The sequence below is a fragment of the Symphalangus syndactylus genome, chromosome 5 (assembly GCF_028878055.3).
Source record: "Symphalangus syndactylus isolate Jambi chromosome 5, NHGRI_mSymSyn1-v2.1_pri, whole genome shotgun sequence".
Lineage (NCBI taxonomy): Eukaryota > Metazoa > Chordata > Mammalia > Primates > Hylobatidae > Symphalangus > Symphalangus syndactylus.
In genome coordinates, this window is record NC_072427.2 from 57,951,177 (window position 1) to 57,971,747 (window position 20,571).

The 20,571-nt window shown below is 40.0% G+C and overlaps 1 protein-coding gene and 1 non-coding gene across 15 annotated transcripts in view; one reads left to right on the top strand and one right to left on the bottom strand.

Annotated features, from left to right (window-relative positions):
• FMN1 (formin 1) overlaps positions 1-20,571 on the bottom strand; it is a 441,973-nt gene that overhangs the window by 199,263 nt on the left and 222,139 nt on the right. For all 14 annotated transcript variants that reach the window (XR_010121077.1, XM_055278579.2, XM_063640268.1 and 11 more), the window contains 2 exons: positions 9,332-10,122; positions 4,430-4,580 (listed from right to left, as the gene is read on the bottom strand). Coding sequence is in view for 13 of the 14 variants with exons in the window: in XM_055278579.2 (XP_055134554.2) it covers positions 4,430-4,580; positions 9,332-10,122 (942 nt within the window). In the remaining variant the exon portion in view is untranslated. The remainder of the gene's footprint in view (positions 1-4,429; positions 4,581-9,331; positions 10,123-20,571) is intronic.
• Positions 11,359-11,423, top strand: LOC129483777 (small nucleolar RNA SNORD77). Its single transcript, XR_008658273.1, has one exon. It is a non-coding gene; the product is annotated as a small nucleolar RNA SNORD77 (small nucleolar RNA).

Below are 20,571 nucleotides of genomic sequence, written 5' to 3' on the forward strand. Positions count from 1 at the left end.
GGGAAATGCAGACACATGCTGATGAACAAGTGTTCATCATCATCAATGTCTTCCCAGTTAAAAGTGTACAAACCCCTACAAGTCACTTTATCTTTCTCGGTCTTAGTTTCTTATGTACCATATGACAGAACTAAGATGATGGGTAAGATCTCTTCTAATTCCTAGACTAGATGATATTACAGAACAGGATCCCTGCCTAGTTTGAGAAGATATACATATATATATGCTTACTTTAAACAAGTGCTAGTGATATGAAATTTAAATACTATTTTAGTTGAAGCTAGAAATTAGTATCTGAGTTCCATAGACTCTTGATGATTCTGTCCATTACTTCTGAAATACAAATGTGAAATGTGCTGAGGGATGAAGACCAGCTCTATTTAAGGGATATTCATGGCCCGGTGCAGTGGCTCATGCCTGTAATCCCAGCACTTTGGGAGGCCGAGGCAGGTGGATCACCTGAGGTCAGGAGTTTGAGACTGGCCTGGACAATGTGGTGAAACCCCGTCTCTACTAAAAATATAAAAATTAGCTGGGTGTGATGGTGGGTGCCTGTAATCCCAGCTACTTGGGAGGCTGAGGCAGGAGAATCGGCTTGAACCCGGGTGGCAGGGGTTGCAGTAAGCAGAGATCGCACCACTGCACTCCAGCCTGGGCGATGACAGTGAAACTCTTGTCTCAAAAAAAAAAAAAAAAGATATTCATATTCACGTTTCAATGCTGGCTGAGGCCCTACAGCCAAGATTCAGAATCCTGGATTTTGAAATCCAGTAATGTACCCAGCACTTTCTCTTGTTCAGTCATTATAAAAAGACCTATTTGGCAAGTATCCTCCTGGTCTTCTCATACGGGAACCATTCTATGATCCAGCTGAAGGAGTTGGCCTTCAATGCTGAAACTCCTCAGCTGCTCACCACCTCTAAAACCACTTTCATTTTCAAGAGGAAAGAAAACAAACATCTGACTCTCAGAAGATACCAAGGGATCCATCTTGATGTTGGAAATCTGGCCACAGGCATGGAGGAAAGATTATAGGAGACAGGTTTGGAGTTTTCTGGCATCAATTCAGCTTGCTATTTTCTTTAAAACTTAAAACCTCAGCTCTAAGGTAGGACATAAAGCTCACTGAAAACTCTAAGCTGCATATTACCACAAAGCCCAGTAGACCCAATTTTTTGCCTCCACTTACAGAGAAAAGCAAGCACTACACAAGTGCACAGATTCCATGGGGCAATGGCAACCACCCTGTTCAGAAAACTTAAAGAGTTTAAATGAAGTGTTATTTTTCCCCCTCAGACAGAGAAACAAAATAAATGTATCAAGCACTAACTGCCTTAGTTAAAATCCTTTGTTGAACAGGCAAACTATTATAAGAAAAGAAATAAGAATAAATGACCAAATGCTTTGATGTTTTAAAAACAAATATTCATTCACCAAAACAGAAGTGAATAGTTCTATGTGTAAACAACATGTTTTCAAGCATCTGGAGAGAAACAAAAAGAGTAATAGCAATCTAAGAAGCAACAAAGAACAAAAGTAAGTTTAATATGATCCTGCATAAGAAAGCATTCAGAAGAGATTCTGGTTAGTCAGGGAAGCCTTCCCGAAAGAGGCAAACTGAAGTTGGCTTTGGAATATAGAGATTTTCCTTTTGCTATTCAGGTAGAAAGAAACAAGTCTTCTGTTTCTATAGATGGCATTTAAAAAGCCAGCCTGGCTACAAAGCAGGCTTACCTCCATCTCATATGAATCTAATTGCATGGGAATACATTCTATGTAAATCAGCTGACCTTTTTTTGCCCGGATTTGTCTGGAACTTACTATTTGTATTAATCCATTTTTACACTGCTATAAAGATACTACCAACATGGCAGCAGGAGAGAGAGAGTGGGGTGACAGCGGCACCAGATACTTACGGAACAACCAAATCTCGTGAGAACTCATTCACTATCAGGAGAACAGAAAGAGAAATCCACCCCCATGATTTAATCACCTCCCACCAGGTCCCTCCTAGACACGTGGGTACAATTTGACATGAGATTTGGGTGGGGTCACAGAGCCAATTTATTAGAAAAATTCAAATTGTTCCATGCAATACAGCCTTTTAAAATTTTCCTTGAATACTTCTTTGGATATTTTTCTCAAGACAACACAATTACAGTGACCTTGAGAAACATTTTGATCATGATTTTTATCCATAATTGAAGTCAATGGGAAAATCTGATTAACAGAAAACTGAATTCAGACATTTTCCTTTTTTCCCCTGTAATTTGCAACTAATTTCATAATCATTACATTACTTGAGAAATGAACTGATGATGAACCCCACGATGTAATTTAACAAGGAAAGGTAGCCTGGCACAGTGGCTCACACCTGTAATCCCAGCACTTTGGGAGGGTGAGGTGGGCGGGTCACCTGAGGTCCGAAGTTTGAGACCAACCTGGCCAACTTGGTGAAAACCTGTCTCTACTAAAAATACAAAATTAGCCAGGCATGATGGTGCATGCCTGTAATCCTAGCTACTTGGGAGGCTGAAGCAGGAGAATTGCTTGAACCCCAGAGGCAGAGGTTGCAGTGAGCCGAGATCACACCATTGCACTCCCGCCTAGATGACAACAGTGAGACTCTGTCTCAAAAAAAAAAAGGCGAGGTTGATGGTATCACTCAACATTCAAAACACTGCCTCAAACCTGCTTAGATGTGAATTTCATAACATACTGGTGGGTCAGGTAGATTCAGACATTGTTAATCCTTTTTTTTTCTTTTTAGATGGAGTTTTGCTCTTGTTGCCCAGGCTGGGGTACAATGCGGCGATCTCAGTTCACTGCAACCTCTGCCTCCCGGATTGAAGCGATTCTCCTGCCTCACCCTCCTGAGTAGCTGAGATTACAGGCACCTGCCACCACACCCAGCTAATATTTGTGTTTTTAGTAGAGACGAGGTTTCCCCAAATTGGCCAGGCTGGTGTCGAACTCCTGACCTCAGCTGATCCACCCACCTCGGCCTCCCAAAGTGCTAGGATTACAGGCATGAGCCACCGTACCCGACCTGTTAATCCTTTTTTATAGAGAAGGGAAAATACGACAAGGGAGACAACCAGCCCAAGCTCACATAGCAAGTCAATAGCAGAACAGAGTACTATACTTTTTCCTCAACACCATTTCTGCTACTATTAAAAATAAGAAAAACTAACCAACCAAACAAAAACCCACCAAAACAGGGAAATGGCAGCCGTGTTAGTAACAGTAGCAAAAACAAGAGCAGCTATCAGTTGAGCACTGACAGTGAGCCAGGCACTATGCTGAGCCTGATACATGGATTACCTCCTTGAATAATTACTTAGAGAACATTATGAGCGGACATCATCTCAGGCTATGGTGCAGGAACCCAGACACAGAGTGAAAGGACCTAGTACCGTTGCCTCAGATCTCACAGTCAGTCTGTGGCAGAGGTGTGATTCATCCTCGTGGTTGTCTCTGACTGCTTGACAGTCCTAAACTCATTCTCTTACAGAAAGCTGATGCCTCTCAGTTTTTGAGTCCTTGAGTCACTACTCAGAAGCCACCGTCATAATGAGGTCTACCCTGAACACCCCATTTAAAATTGCAGACCTCACCCCCACCCTACTAAAGTCGACCCTCCTTCCCCTGCACTACTATGTGATTGACAGGGTTTGTGTTTAGCGTTTGTTAATATAAGCTCCACAGGGCAAGGATTTATTATTTTTTTTTTTTTACTTTTATTTTTTGCCCTCGACACATCCCAATGCTTAAGATAGTGCTGTCCAACAGAGCTTTTTATAAATGGAAATGTTTTACATCTGTGCTACCCAATACAGCAGCCACTAGGCATAAGAACAAAATTGGAAAGTGGTTAGTGCAATTAAATAACTAAATTATTTTATTTTATTTCATTATTTAATAGCCACATGTTACCATACTGGACAGTGCAGGCCTGGAACAAATGCCTAGAACAGTAAACCCCTAGGAAATATTTGTTAAATGAATGAATTTATAAATAAAACATATTTTCCATATAACCTGTAGACTACTTTCACTAACTACAAATTAAATTTTATTTTTATTTCAACAGAATTAATGGCTGAAAAAGTCCAGATTAAATTTTGAAAATTCAGAAGATATGGCCAAAACAGCAAGCACAGATTTCATGAACTATTGGCTCCCTTTGCCATCTGCCACTCAAAACCTGCTGAAACATTTCATGAAACCAGGGAAAGCACCAACAGCAGCATGTAATGAATTCCCATGGATCTCACACACACACACACACACACACACAGAATATGTAATAAATTCCCATGATACACACACATATATGTATAGGTATGTGTGTGTGTATATGATATATATGTATATACCATTTCCCTGTATAATATATAATTACAGCTTTGCCATAATCACTCAGTACCTTTTTGACCTTGTTTTTTTTCTCATAAGTCTCTGACAGAGGTTTTTTCTTCTGTTGAGTTGTGTCTTTGGAGAATAAATACTCAAATTCACTGGGGTCCCGAATGTCAGGTTCTTCTAAGGAGTCCCATAAGGTTGGTGTAGCATTTTGGCTTAAAAGACAAAAAGACAACCATAAGAACCAAAACAGGAGAGAATGTAATACAATGAAATCTTTCTCTAATCCATTTTTTAATTTCATTTTTCTAAAAAAACACATACAACTCTAATAACGCTTGGAGAAAAGCTTTTTATGTTACACATTTGTTAAAGTCAAAATATACTATAGAACGTTAAAACACACACAGACGTATTTCCGAAAAAATAATTGTCATTAGGTACGATCAAAGATAGAGCTCTAGAGAAACTCCTCAGGACTAGAAATCCTGGGATTCGGATTCCTGGGGGCACCCGAGCTGCTCCTCCTTCAGTCTGTGGCATTTCCATGATGTGTAAAAATGGGCATCGTATAAAGGCTGAAAAGATAACCAATTTGAGACTGTGACAGGCTAATTCTGAAGGAGACTGAAAACGGAGTACCAAAGTAAAGACCTGCCTCCTCTTTGGACTTTTTCAACTACTTTTAAATACAGTTTTTAGAATTTATGCAGGTAAACTCAGTGCAGCGTCCTTAATGTGTAAACAGGCTGTGCCTATTTTAAAATACATGATTCATAGTATCTCAGTCCCTTAAACAATACTAACAACAAAAACCAACCAAAAACCTCCATTGCACCTCATGGGATTTCAACTAAAGCAGCCATAGTGAAACTGGGCTGTTTCATCTTCCAGAAACAGGGGCACCCTAGTTTTGAAGGGAAGAAAGAAAAGCTGTTGAGAATCAGGCGTAACAGAACAGCCTCTGTGAGCTGACTCCAGTGGTCACTCCTCAGGGTCCCCTCAGTCAGTAAACAAATGTTTACTTTCTTATCTTAATTTCAAACACTATTAATGCCCACTGGTCAGGCATGGTAGCTCACACTTGTAATCCAAGTACTTTGGGAGGCTGAGGTGGGCAAATGACTTGGGGTCAGGAGTTCAAGACCAGCCTGGCCAACATGGTGAAACCCCATCTCTACTAAAAAATACAAAAAATTAGCTGGGTGTGGTGGTGGGTGCCTGTAATCCTAGCTACTTGGGAGGCTGAGGCAGGAGAATTGCTTGAACCCGGGAGGCAGAGGTTGCAATGAGCTAAGATTGTGCCACTGCACTCCAGCCTGGGTAACAAAACAAGAGTCCATCTCAAAAATAATAATAAATACTATCAATGCCCACAAATTTCATCTATATACTTATTGTTTATCAAACATATGTATATGTTACAATCCATAACATCTAAAAGTATATAGCTTTATTTCCATACATATTTTCTCAATGAAAACTAAAAAGATAACTATTATTACATGGAATGGTCTACAGAATTTTTTGATACTACAGGTGATTTTGCTATTTAAAACAGTTGGCAGCCCTGGCTCCTCAGGTCTGCGTGTTCACACTTTGCAATAGATCTGCCTTTCCCATGATATATGACATTTTGGTTTTGGCCACATTCACCTCTTCTCTCCTCTACTTTTTATTTTTTAAATTATGATTTTGCTAATAGTTGAACAATGTAATAGTATGACATATGGAAGTTATAAAGTATAACAATAGAATGAACACCTGGGAAACCATTACCCAACGCAAGGGCTAGAACATTTCCAGTGAAGTACATCCATGTACGTGTTCCTCTCTCGGTCACACCCCTCTGCTACTCACTTAACTTCAACTTGAAACATAAGCACCACTGATGTTAAATGCTTATCTCTGTGGTGCTGGGGGAGCGGTGGGGAGAAGCAGGATCTTGATTACGGAAGTCAGCCGAGAATTCTGGAGTGAGCATGTGGCATGTTAAGGGCCACTGGTCTGGGCCTCGGGAAGGTTCTGGGCAGCTAAGGGGTGACGCCTAGAGTGAGGTGATGCAGTGTGTCAGGCCAACTGCTCAGCCCCATCCCCACTTCCTGCACCTGCTTGGCTCTAGCCCCACGGACTCTGAGGTCAGTCCAGTGTAACTAGTATTATGATTCACTTATATTCTGGAGTAAATTGGCTTTGGGAGTCAACGGTGATCAGTTTAAGCACCTGATCACCATTTACAACACTATTTCTATGGGAAAGGTATTTCCAATACTGAATGAAAGAATTTTGGAACACTGCCTCTCAGTGATTTTGGGACAGCCAGCATTTGGTAGGGCAATAAGAAGGACCTGCTTCACAACGAATGACCTGCCACGGTGGTCAACTGACCACTGAACATACTATTCTAGCTCAAAAGGAAGGCAGGGGGGAGAGAGAAAGAAAGAGGAGGAGGAAAATGAGAAACTTACTAAGAAGCTGAAAAGGTAGTTAGATGAGGATTTATTTTTCCTTAAGTGTCTCTTGCTTATTCTAGAAATCACAAAACAGACACCCAAGAAGGCAAAATGTCAAAAGAAAAAAAATCAGTTCATACCAGGAGTCAAAAGCAATTTAGGTAGGTGAGAGGCAGTGTATACATAATGCTGAAAATTCACATTTTGTCTCTGACTTCCCAGAAGAGCAAGACCAACATTTATGATGCAATCATTATATAAACTACTTACTCCTCTAGTTGCACAAAATGTTAAAATACGATTTTGCCTCCTTTATGAGAAGGTAACCCAAATAATTGCACTTTTGCTCCTAAGCAAATACTCCACAGGCTCTTTGAGTCATTTTCATTTAAAAGTAGTAGTGCTAATAGGTACAAAAAGTTGGAGGGACCCATAATAAAAGAACTTGAATATATGGTACCACCAGGAAGTGCCCGTGTTGCAGTCTTAACACATCATAGAGGGGCAGCCCCCCGTGTTATGTTTCAGGTTCAAATGCGCACCAAGCAGGGCTCTCTTGATGTCCTATTCATCTACTTTTCATTTTGCTCAAAAGTAAAGCCCTAGATTTATGATGAAACCAACGAGACCTTCAGTATTCAATTGTTTTTCTTCTCAAAATGGCCAACTACATAAGGAGGAAACAATGTAGACAATGATCATCTCCAGCTTTCCCTTGGTTGTGGGTGAAGGGCCCACATCTCCCAGTGGGACTCTTTGATGGCTGCTGTGGTCTACAGTTACCTGTTGCTCATGAAGTCTCTCAGGGAAGGAAGTGAAGGCAGGCTAGTGGGACACAGGTGTGGAACAGCTCCCCGTGCTGTCGGACACACTCGTCCAGGGCTTACAGGTGGGAGCTATCGCCCTGGAATGGCTGTGCACTAATTTGAGAACACTAATAAGGAAACATGACTCAAATATTCTGGGAAATGATTTTTTAGGAAATGTCTGAGTCTTTACTGGGAAAACTAGTACTTTAGATAATGGCAGAAGCTATTACAGGATCATCTCACTTTTTTATGAACCATTCATTTGGGAAATTACAAAGCATAATTGAATTTTGAAAAAAAGAAGTATCAGGATGTTCCAAAAACAAACTCTTGGCCCTTATTTTTTGGTGAGAGGCAAGGGGAAAATATGAAGCACATATGCTTAGTTTTAGGGTATGCCCCACTCCTCCACAGGGGTTTCTGGTTTTTTTTTGTTTTGTTTTTTTGTTTTTTTTGAGACGCCCAGGCTGGAGTGCAGTGGTGCGATCTCAGCTCACTGCAACCTCCGCCTCCCGGGTTCAAGCAATTCTCCTGCCTCAGCCTCCTGAGTAGCTGAGATTACAGGCGCCTGCCACCATGCCCAGCTAATTTTTTTGTATTTTTAGTAGAGACGGGGTTTCACCATGTTGATCAGGCTGGTCTTGAACCCCTGACCTTGTGATCCACCCGCCTTGGCCTCCCAAAGTGCTGGGATTATAGGCGTGAGCCACCACGACCAGCCTTCTGGTTGTTTTATCATTGTGAGTTGTGTGTTATTTTGTTTCATATCCTGCCTTCCCTAAGCAAAGTGTTACATAAATTGAAGAATGCATTACCACATGACTTGGGACAAGTTGTAAAATGTGTCCTATATTTGCTGTCCTTTACAAACAAACTTTAAAGGAGAAAGTGGTCAAGAGACAACTTAAGATCTCTTTCGCTGTCCTCCTTCCAGGCTCAGAAATAAGGCAGAACAAATCACACTCAAATCTGTTTGAATGGATGTTTCCAAGCAACTATATCTTGCTGTTTTACAAACCCAGCTTAACATTCTATACAAATGGAAGATGCTTTCAGCTATCCACATACTGACACTTTCTCTGAAGGGCATCAAGATACAAAGGAAGATGTGAGAGTATTTAGCAATTAAAAGAAATAGAGTTCAAGCAGAGAGAGTTTATATTTTAAGACTCTCCTCTGATCTAAAGAACTAATAATTTAGCCATGTCTCATTCTTTTAATAAAAATTGAAAAACACCCATTTCTGTTAAATATCTAGATTATAGGGTTGATTATAGCATTTAAAAACAAGACAGTAAAAAGAATTCTAAAAATCCTCAGTGAACCTACAAAAACAAGACAGTAAAAAGAATTCTAAAAATCCTCAGTGAACCTACAGTATGGAATCAGGTTCAATTCTTTATGATTACTAACCAACTGTAGCGATGTTGAGGAAAGCCCTGGCTTAGATCCAGACTCTTGTCTAGTCTATAAAATGGAGCATCTGCCTTGGAAAAAAACACATGGTTTCTCCCAGCATCTTCTGAGAATATAGAGAGGCCCTGCTGGAGACAGACAATCTCCCCGAGCATCCCAACCTTGTTTATCCACTGTATCACACTTGATAATGGGTGCTACACTATGGAGATATTGACCCGGTAAGAATATCACTTGGGCCAAATCCTAGGAATTCACATGTTGAGAATGGGATAGGGGAGAACTTACCTCCTATCACTTATTTGTATCCTAGTCCAATATAAAGGCTTCATGGGACAACTGGGCTCAATGGCTGGTTTTCGAGGACATTGACTGGAAGAGCCAAGTCCAAAGAAGAGTCCAGGGGGAGGTGGGGGTGCAAGTCCTGGAGGTGGTGGAGCAGGAGGAGGCCCTCCAGAGTTGGGTGGGGCAGGGGAGTTAGGAAGTGGGGGTGGGGGTGGGGGTGGGGGTGGCGGTGGTGGAGGTCCAGCACTTGAAGGTGGAGGTAGAGGTGGCGGTGGAGGAGGCGGCGGAGGTGGTGGCGGTGGCCCAGCACTCACAGGTGGCATTGGAGGTTCGGGAGACAAAGATCCAAGTCCCGGGGGGAGGGGTGGAGGGGGAGGGATGGATGCTGGCAAGGGCGGTGCGGGAGGCGGAGGCAATGCCTTCTGCTGATTTGATGCCATGCCTTCCATTGGCTGGAGTGCTGCATGGATGTCTTTGTGGTCATTTGGGGGTGAGAGCTGGCTTAAAGAGGAGATATTCAGCTTTTTGGGAACTAATTGATTACTTCTGGTTGTCTTGCTTTCACCTTCGCAGGGCTTGAGGAAGGTCTCTCTGTCTGTCTGGATGCACACATTTCTGAAGGTCTTTGGAGGGCAGTCATCATCGGTGGAAATGCCCACGTCTTTTCTCTCTTCACAACCCCCTCGCCATCTGTGTTCTAGCTCGTGTTTCAGATTTTCAATGGTTTCTTCTAGTCTCGCTGTTACCATTGCATGCTCGCCCCGGATATGAAATGCCCGAAGTTCAAACTGGGCCTATAGGAAAATTCAGTGGGAAAGAAAGTAATGAGTTTATTAAGAACAAATATAAGAATTTAGAAACTCAATAATACCATCACAGTGCCACTGTAGCATGGCCCATATAAATGCAGGGAAATACAGAGACATTCTTTTAAGAATCCATAAAGGTGTAAATTGCACTCTGAATTTTCCAGGGACCTAAACAGGCAGGAGTCAAAGCACAATTTCATCCAGCCTGAGCTCACGGGAGATAATTTTCATGGATTAAGGCTTAAAGTACATCTGTTACTTAAGAACTCTTACCCAATTTGCATATCAAACACATAACTTTTAATAAAGCTTTGGACATGCTTGAATATCTATCTGTTTTGTAACTTTGGGGTTTGGTTTCAAAAAAGAAAACTATAAAGAAAAAAATTGGTTTAGAGCTCCTCTGGCTTAGAGCTGCTGTTCTCCCAGTCTTCCTTAGAATGTCTGTTTCACTGAGTTTCCAGGACAATACAGCAGACACAAAAAGCAAGGGAAGAAATCACGATAACTTACTTTTTTAAGGTTTCCCTATAAAAGCAGCCCAAGATCAGTATTTGTGTCTGTTTCATAATATAGCAATAAATAAGCAATACAGAACATAAATAATAAAGATATTATAGTATGCCATTTTCTTCTACTTACACAGCACTTTAAACTATGTAAGACAGTAACCTTTTTAATGCTTATTGCCTCAGTTATTTTAATGCACTGAGTCTATAATTGTACACTTATTAGCACAGAGCTACTGTACTCGCAGTCATTAACCAGCCCGTTCCTCAGCATTCAAAGCTATTCATCCTATTACAGTTAATTGGAAAGCAAATTTAGAATTTGATTAGAGTTTTCAAAATCCAGTTTAACAGTAATTAAATATTTTTGGTCAATTTATTTAATTTCTGCCTCCCCCATGAGATTATAAACTCCACAAGATGAAACTGGTGACAGTATTGTCTTTATATCTGTATCCGAGCAGGTAGCCCAGGAAGTACATAGCTTAGAAGCGATGGATGGATAAAAATCACTAGGATAGTTATATTCTCTGTCACTGTCACTGTCCCAAGAGCCTCTCTTCACTATAATTTCAGCACAAATATCTAGAACACCTAAGCATGCACAAGTACAGCTCCCTTTTGCATTGAAAAAGTAAAGAAATACTTTAACAGCCTTGGAGGGAAAGGTATAAACACAGGAAGCTCATCTACCTTCATTGAGGTAACTTTTATACTATGATGTTTGCATAGTTCAGGAGATTGAATTATGAAGAGACCTACCATTTGTCTGGTGTTAAAAAAAGATAACTTTTAACTATTTTTTACTAGGTTCAACTTTTCTCTAATATTCATTATCAAGAACAAACCCCTAAAGAGCTATAATCAGGACAACTGAAAGACAAAGTTTGTCGAAGGCTAATCTTCTCATATGTGGACATGGTAGCTCTGAGTCAACTCTGAGGGAAGTGGCTAGCTCAGGACACCATCTATTTCTTGTGCAGTGCAGAGCGCTGAGTGCCTGAGTTTGGAGTCACACCACCTGGTTCACGTCTTGGCTTAGGCACTTGCGAGTTCTATGACCTTAGACAGGGAACACTGTGTCCTTAAGCCTGAGTTTCTCCAAGTGTAAAGTAGAAATAACAGTGAGCCATCTCTAGGACTTTTATAAAAGTAAAATAAGATACTACATATAAAACAGTAGGCATTATGCCTGGAACACAGAAATGTTTGGATAAATCTTACTGTTAGTTTCTGTTGCTAATGCTAATAGCAGAGCAAGAGACTAACAAATTCCTAATTATTTTTTAAAATTTTCAGACAATGCTACCTTTGTAGAGGGATAGGCATAAAACTAGGAAAAGCTCAAGCAATCAGGATAAGCAAAGTACTGCAAATACACAAGTTTACCTAGCCTTTTGTGAGTTCTACTACCGATTACCTAAAAGTAATTTCGAGCTTCACTCAACTGTGAGATCAAGATAATCTTTGTTTCAACATCATATCGTTTCCATCTTCATTTCTCTCTTTCTTTTCTGTCCACTTCCACCCACATCTTAGCCCTGATTACCACCCTGAATTACCCACATTTTAACTTCATTCTAATGACTAGTTCGGTTCTGTCACAACAAACTAACTCTCAGCTGTTATTCTCAACCTTCTTTCAAGATTCAAGAAGCAATAATTTTACTCAATCCTCAACTTCTTAATGATATGAAAGAGTTTCAAAGACATACTGCATGGTGAAACTTTCCCTAATAAGGGAAATATTTTTGGTGAACTTACTGATTTTCTGCCTCCCCTATCAGATTATAAACTCCCCAAGATGAAATCTTGTATCTACAGCAAAAGCCCTGGCCCCCACCTCCTCTTCTTGCTACCACTCTATCAACGATCTTCTAAATCTGTTGAAGCTGACACGTAAAGCTGTATATCATTTTGGCATCTCTGAGGTAAGGCATTTGTTTAGTGTAGTGGGCAGAACACAAACTGAGCAGTTAAGTTCACCTCTCCGTACCTCAGTTTTTTTGTAAGCAAAATGGGGATAATAAAATGTACCTGACAGAGCAGATATGCCAGGGAGGCAAATTAATATATGTAAAGGAAAATACAGAAGAGTGTTTGCAGCATAGTAAGTACTATTTCAGTTTGCTGTCATTATTATTGTCTCTCTAACACCTGGCAGATCAGAGCCCAGTAGCCCCATTAGCTTGGCTCTTGGCTCTGGGTACGCTTCCCAGCCCCACACCCTCTACTGTCTACATGCTCTATGCTTCTAAAGCAAAAATAGACATACCAAAATCCTTCTTAAATTCCTTTAGCTATGGCACTTTCTAACCCTACCTCTTTTCCTTCGCAGCAGAACTTTTTTGAAAAAAAGCACTCAACCCATGCTTTATTTTTCTCATTCATTCACTTTCACCCAATTACTAGCTTCCATCCCCACTATCCTATTGAAACTCCATGATTTGACTGTTGCATTCAATCAGCACTTTTCAGTGATTTTGACCTCTCTGCCACATTTGTTAAGTTGACTGTTGCACAAGCATTGAAATTCTGCTTCCCTGAACTCGATTCCACCTCTTTCCTTTTGTGCTCCTCCTACTTCTCTGCTGTCCCTAGTCAATCTGTAGACTCATTCGTCCTTAACTGTGGTTCTCTTGGCATCTTCCTTGCTATTTTTTCCTTCTCACACTATACAATCTTTCTAGATGATCTCATATACTCATGTAAATGACACCAGGTGAGTACTTTCTAACTTGGTACCTTGAGATCATATTTCCAAGTATCCTCTGGATTAATCTACTTAAATATTTAACCAGCTGCCTCAGATCCAACAGGTTGGAAAGTGAACTCACTGTTGCTGAACCCCAATGTGTTCCTCCTCTGAAGTTCCTCCTCACTGTTAATGGCCTGATCGCCTCCAGTCAGCACATCCAGAAACCTGATGTCATGCTGAATTTCTTGCTCTCTCTCATCCTCAACATGCTATTCGTCAAGTGTTACTGATTTCTCTTGTCACCCCCACCACCTCAATCTTTCACTGGACAAAGGCAATGATCATTTTATTGACTCAAATTCAGCCACTTTGGTTCCAAGAAGATTTTGAAAAAAAATAATAATGCAGATCCCTAGTCCTCAAAATCTCTTCAATAATTAGTTATTACTTGCAGACTAACACCAACTTTTTAGCACAGACACATCAACAGCTCTTCTGATCTGTTTTCTGACCAACTTCTCCACTATGGGCTTTTGTCTCTTCCCCAGATATGCCCTGGATTCCAGTCTTCTAAACAGGTTCATGCTCTTTCATGCATCTGGGTCTTTGAAAATACTATCCTCTTCCAATACCCTTCTTCTGTTGCAAACACTCAAGGTAGGGGGCAGATTACCAGGCACAGACTCCATGAATGGGTTCCTCACATACTGTATTCAGTGATATGGAGAATGACCAAAGAAGAAGGAAAACAATGAATTTCCATATACTGCACACCAATATGCTGCAATGATTGTAGGAAATCTTTCTGGATCACTAAAATTTAATTGCCTCTCTCTGCCCCTCACCCCCCAAAAAAACACTTGACTTTGACCTTTCCTGTTTCATAATCTCTTTTGATCATTCCAATTTTGTCTTGGTTGTGTCCATGACCTCAGTGTGGCAGAGCAACTCAAAGTGATTGAAGTAATAAGCACCTCATTCATTCTCTGTCTGTCCATATCGTACCAATTATTTCAAATTGTGTCTGGCTGTATTATAAATGAAGCATCTCAAGTTCATGCATACCATGAATTGAAGCTTTAGGAAAGCTAATCTTTAAACACTATTTTTAATTTTATTTCCTGTTAGTTACCACTTCTACTTTGTATGTGTATATTATGTGCTGTTCCCCCTCCTTTATCCAGATACACAGCTAGAAAGACTGGTAATGATTTGGTGATTCTAAGACAGAGTAGAATGTTCTGTTAGATAATCATGTACTCCCAATCTTTGCCCAGGATCCTGGGAATCTTTAGGAAATGTTAAAACCAGTCCCTTACAAAGGAAACTACAGATAATGCCAGGTCAAGGAAACAAAATGCCTTTATATCCTGTTACCTTTACTTATACATTGAACATGTACTTGTGAGCAGTATCCAATTATAAACCCTCCATTATTTTTAGATCAATGTTCTTTAGGACGTAGAAAGAAAGTCTCAAGATTTCCCTTCTCTCTCACTCTCCCTGCTAAAAATCTGCTAATGTGACCCCAATACATCATTTGAAAAGAGACAGGTGCTGAGGTTTGATATCTCTCCAGTCTTTAAGTTTTACCTACCTTCCTTTACTCTTAATTTGTTTGCTTCAATTGCTTTCATTTTTAATCACATCCTCTTCTCACCTGCAATAGTCTGTTATAATAAGGTATGTCCATCTCTTAATAAGAAAGATTCAAACTTACTAGCTTTGAGAGGACAATGCCAATTAAATCATCCTGTTTTGATTACCCCTTTTTTCCTAATGGCACAATTTTTATCTTTCTAATGAAGTGGTTCTCAAGCCCTGCTCCCATTAGAATCACCTGGAGAGTTTTGTGGACGACACTGGCGCTCAGGCCCATCCCCAGAGACCCTCATTTAATTAGTCTGAGATGATGCCTTTGCACAGGTGTCTTTAAAGCACTGCAAGAAATTCCAATGGGAGCCAGAGGTGAAATCAACAACAACTGTTCTTAATCTGTATTCTGCTCTAACACAGCTGAGATAGTAAAACACCACAATATCAATGGGTTCTTTTGGCAATGACTTTCACTTGGGTCATTTCAGAATCTCCAAAGAAATGTGTTATTTGGTAAAGTCCCTTTCCTAATTGTGATATGCCCAATAAAGGGAATGTTCCTTCATTGTCCAGATTGAGAATAGTTATTCTACACAGCAGACAAGCCTAAATTCTTTTCATGATACTCATGGCTCTTCAAAACTTGGCCTCTGCCTACTTTCCCAGATATTTCCCTGCTCTTTTCCTATGCTATACCACTACAGATAACCAACACCCACACCTTTACTCTTTCACACATGCTCTTTCATCTACTTAGAGCACCTTTTATCCATTTTCGCCTAGTGAAAGCCCTGAAAAAAATGAAATCAAGCTCAACTGAATCTTCTGGCTTAAACTTTTCTTAATTCTGCTTGACAAAAGTTTTCCTTTTTGTTTCCAAAGAACATTCTAGGTTCATGTTGCATTATAGTCATTTCTGTTTATCTTCTTTGCAAATCTAAAAACTCCAGGCAGTTGGGGACCACAATTTAATCATATTTGAACCTCCAGAGAGCATCACACACTGCTTGCCTAGTTAGCCATCCACAAATGCTTACCGATTTCTTTAGTGTTAAATATTGACTTCGTCCTGCCTCTGTATTACCCATCCATTTCTAAGTGAAACTCCAAAAAAATTTAAGGAGAAAGATCCTTTTCTCTTTGCTATTCCCATACACAGCAAACTCTTAAGACCTGTTAGTTGTCAATTGTTAGACATTACTTACAGACTAATACTGAAACTAGAGCAGACATACTAAACACTCTTCTGATCTCTTTTCTGTTACTTGCTCCACTTTTGGACTAGAAAACTCATAAAACATCCAAGTTTTTTTTTTTAATGAAGGTATTTCTAAAAGTTGATGTTGATCATGTTAGTTTTAATAATTCAAAATACTTAATGTAGATAAGAATTCTCTTCACAGTCAGCTCAAAGGCTATTCCCATACATATAATAAACTACCCGGTAGAAATGAACCACATTTGTGATTCTAATCTGATTAGGAATTGGACTCTAGCAACTTCCCCAGCCTCCTTTGGGGATGGTTCTCCCTTCCCCTACCAAATCCTCATTATTTTTTAATATCCTCCCCATTACCACTGCTCAGAGATATCATCGAAGGAACACACTGTACTGAAACCCAAGCAACAGAGGAGACTTTTGCTTGTCTGGTCCCCACAAGCATGTCTGTCAAAAAGAAGGTGGAAAAGTGCCTACTGATGAAAGACATCGTGTTGGTGCCAAGCACTGTGGAAAAACCATCCGTTAGCATTTTGTTGTTAAAAACATTCTCTCTAGGTGGTGCTGCCAGGGCCAATAAAAAATCAGGTTATCTGCTGTACAACTTGAGTAAGTCAGTCTTTCCCAGGGACTCTTCCAAATTCTACATCCCTAGGCTGGGGAAAGCTAGGCAGTTCCTGGGGGCTGCATAGAGGCTCAACAAAGCTTTGCCACCTCTGAAAAGTGCAGTGTGAGCAGAGGGAAGGAAAGGAAAATGAGGCTTGGGAGCACAAAATGCCTCGAAGGGATGGGATTCAGTTCTTACAGAATGCTTAGGTAAGGCAAGGAGATGGCGATTCTATCTATGGCTTTGGACATGCATACGAGTTTCTTCTGTTTTCTTTTTGAAGGCTGTCCAGAGACTTCAATAACCCCTTAGTTAATTGGCTTATACTCGCCACTGTAAAAACAAAAGTTACTATTAATGAAGAGAATGGCATTGGGTTTGATGAGAACCCCATAAATTAACAAAAGCTGGTTTTAATTAACTATTATAATATTTTGTTCTTATCAGAAATGTAAGCACATCAAGTTACAACCAAAAGGCCATGTCAAGGACACTTAGAAACATGAGGCACATTTGACACATTTATGTAATTAGAACTTGCTGGGAGGGATAAAGAAATAGAGAGACAGGGCAGGAAAAGAAGGGGTAAAGAGTAATTGATATGAAGTTGACTCCGAGCAAAACCTAATGCATGCAACGCTGGAGAGTACACATGTGTAAAAATGGTGCTGACCTCCAGTAATCACCTGCCATACTGATGCTCGGGAAAGACAAGAAGAGAATCCAAACCAACATGGCGTGAGTGTTCCAGGCACTATGCTAGCTGTCTTCATCCTTGCGACTCTGCAAGGCAGACATTCTGGGGGAGGTGTTAATCTGTATAAGATCACACAGCTGAAAAATAGTAACAAGGGGATTTCAATCCTGGCTGATATAAAAATTTATGCTCTTTCTGCCTTACTATTTTGAATTAATATCAGATGACTCCCTAAATTGATATCCAGTAAATAATAGTGACTCATAATAATTAATGATTAGTAACACTACATTCCACCTATTACTTACAATGCATTTGCATTACATCAATGCATATAATTATGACAACAATCTGTGAGAATACCGGTATTATAGCTGTTTTCCAGATGAAGAAAGAGAAGCACTGAGGAATTAAGTAAATTGCCAATAAGAGATAGACTAAATCTACTATCCACCTTATCACTGATCCTCAATGATTAATAATCCTTCCCATGCAATACATTTTAGGAAATCAGTATGCCAACACACAAAAAAAGATACTTTCTAGTCACAGATGCTTTCTTCAAAATATTTGCCCTCCATCCTCCTGAAAAAGATATGGAATGATTAAGTAAATAATTGATTTGAAGTTTCTTGGCTCTCAGGTGGAAAAAACATTGGGTTCAAAGACTTGAATTCTACTCCTGGTTATCTCAATCATTAGCTACTTGCTCTTAGCCAATTTTTAAATTTCCTCTAAGCCTCATTTTATATATGTCTGAAATGAGCGGTTTAAAATACTTGGTCATTAAGATTTCCTGTAGTTCTAAAACATTAGTAATTTCCACACCCAAGACTCTCGTATCACTTTGTTTCAAAGCTTCTTTAAACACATCTCTATTCATGAAAGCTTCATAAGAGCTCAAAGCATGGTATTATCTAAGCAATAACGAAGAGAGAGTCCCAAGCCTCATTATGAATGCAAATGTTCACACAAAATCAGATTCAACAAGGGGCTCTGAAAACCAGTGATGAGTATGCAATTCAGATACAATTATTCCCTTTTTTTTTTTTTTTTTTTTTTTTTTTTTGAGACAGAGTCTCTGTCACCAGGATGGAGTGCAGTGGCACAATCTCAGCTCACTGCAATCTCTGCCTCCCACATTTAAGCGATTCTCCTGCCTCAGCCTCCCAAGAAGCTGGGACTACAGACCGCGTGCCCCCACGCCCAGCTAATTTTTTTATTTTTAGTAGAGACAGGGTTTCACCATGTTGGCCAGGATAGTCTTGATCTCTTGACCTGGTGATCCCCCGCCTCGGCCTCCCAAAGTGCTGGGATTACAGGTGTGATTCACTGCACCCAGCCTATTCATTAATTTTGAAAGGTGATAGTTAATTACAAGTATTAAGGAATACACCTTTAAAATCAGCAAATATAACCATGGATAGTCATCCAAGGAAGTAGCAGGAAAGTAAAACAGATGTTTGAAATGTGCACTGAGGTTTATACATGAGACACAAAACAAAATTGTAGCCAGAGTGCATTTTATGAAACAAAAGGCATTCTTACTCATGGGGGAACTTCAGTAACATTTTATTTCTAAGTTATTAATATCCAAAATATGTCATAAAATGGATATATATCCATGGAAATGACTTTCAGACTCTATTTTTCCAAAAAGTAGTTCTAAACCCAATGAGCAAAACCAAGACTGCACATTTTAGGCAATGAGCCAACATACTAATTCCTTCTCTATTAAAAGAGAGAACTTGCAATTTTATGTTGTATTATTATTATCACTACTGAAGCTGCAGCTAGTCCAATGAGGCATTACACATTCTAGAGTACATGCAAGCTTAGAAGAAACAGATGATAAACCCTGGTCCTTAATACACCGTGACAAACTGGGGTTCTCCAATTAATTACAGTAATCATTTTAATATTTCCCTCTAGATGCCTCACACACTTGTCTATAAAGGGATACTATCCCATGGCCAATGTCCATCTGCACAACAGTATCATTTTGAAAACTATGATGTGGATTCCTCAATCATGTTTGCCTTACATACTCCCAACATCACATTTCTTAAATTTGAATTCGGCAGGAAATGAAAAAATGATATTAGGTCAATTATATAGAATTATCAAATGGAGTCAGTTGATATCAAAAGGGGCCAGCTGTTGAGTTCTTTCTGGTGTAAAAGACAAAACTTATGCATAAGACTCTAGGAGTACTGACTAGAAAAATAGTTCCCACAACTTTACAAATGATACAGCTCTCTGGGAGCAAGAAGGGGCTCAGAGGAGTAGTTGGTGATACATCTTCTGCTATGAGCTTACTCTTCATAGTGGTGCTGTATAAACCTGGTAGAATGCAAACAGGTTTTCACTGCAACAAAGATGGCCTCCCTACCAGCCAATATTCAAACAAGCTTTGATGAGCATCTGCAAAGTACCAGATCCTGTGGAAAATAAGAAACCATTCGCCCAGCATGGTGGCTCATGCCTGTAATCCCAGCACTTTGAGAGGCTGAGGCGGGCAGATCACGAGGTCACGAGATCGAGACCATCCTGGCTAACATGGTGAAACCCTGTCTCTACTAAAAAATACAAAAAATTAGCTGGGTATGGTGGTGGGTGCCTGTAGTCCCAGCTACTCGAGTGGCTGAGGCAAGAGAATGGTGTGAACCCGGGAGGTGGAGCTTGTAGTGAGCAGAGATTGTGCCACTGCACTCCAGCCTGGGCAACAGAGCAAGACTCCGTCTCAAAAAAAAAAAAAAGAGACCATTCATACTTTGAGAAGCTCACATTCTAGGTAGAAATAGTAACATATTTGTAAGTTATGATGAATTTCCAGGACAACTGAGCTGGTGTGAGTTTTACAGTGCTATTATTTTTACTATTATTATTCAGACATAACTTCTTCCTTGACAACAGAAGAAAACCCAGGACCACACCATCAAATGCATTTGATTCATCCAGCAAAAGCATACCAAGTCATTTGTGTTCACTGTATCCCATCAGCAGAAAGCCACTCCAAGCCCAACCATGCATAAACCAACCTCCCTGAATTAATTTTTGCAAGTAAGCAAGGAGGTGTTTGGCTTTCCACCTTCATTACTTAAACAA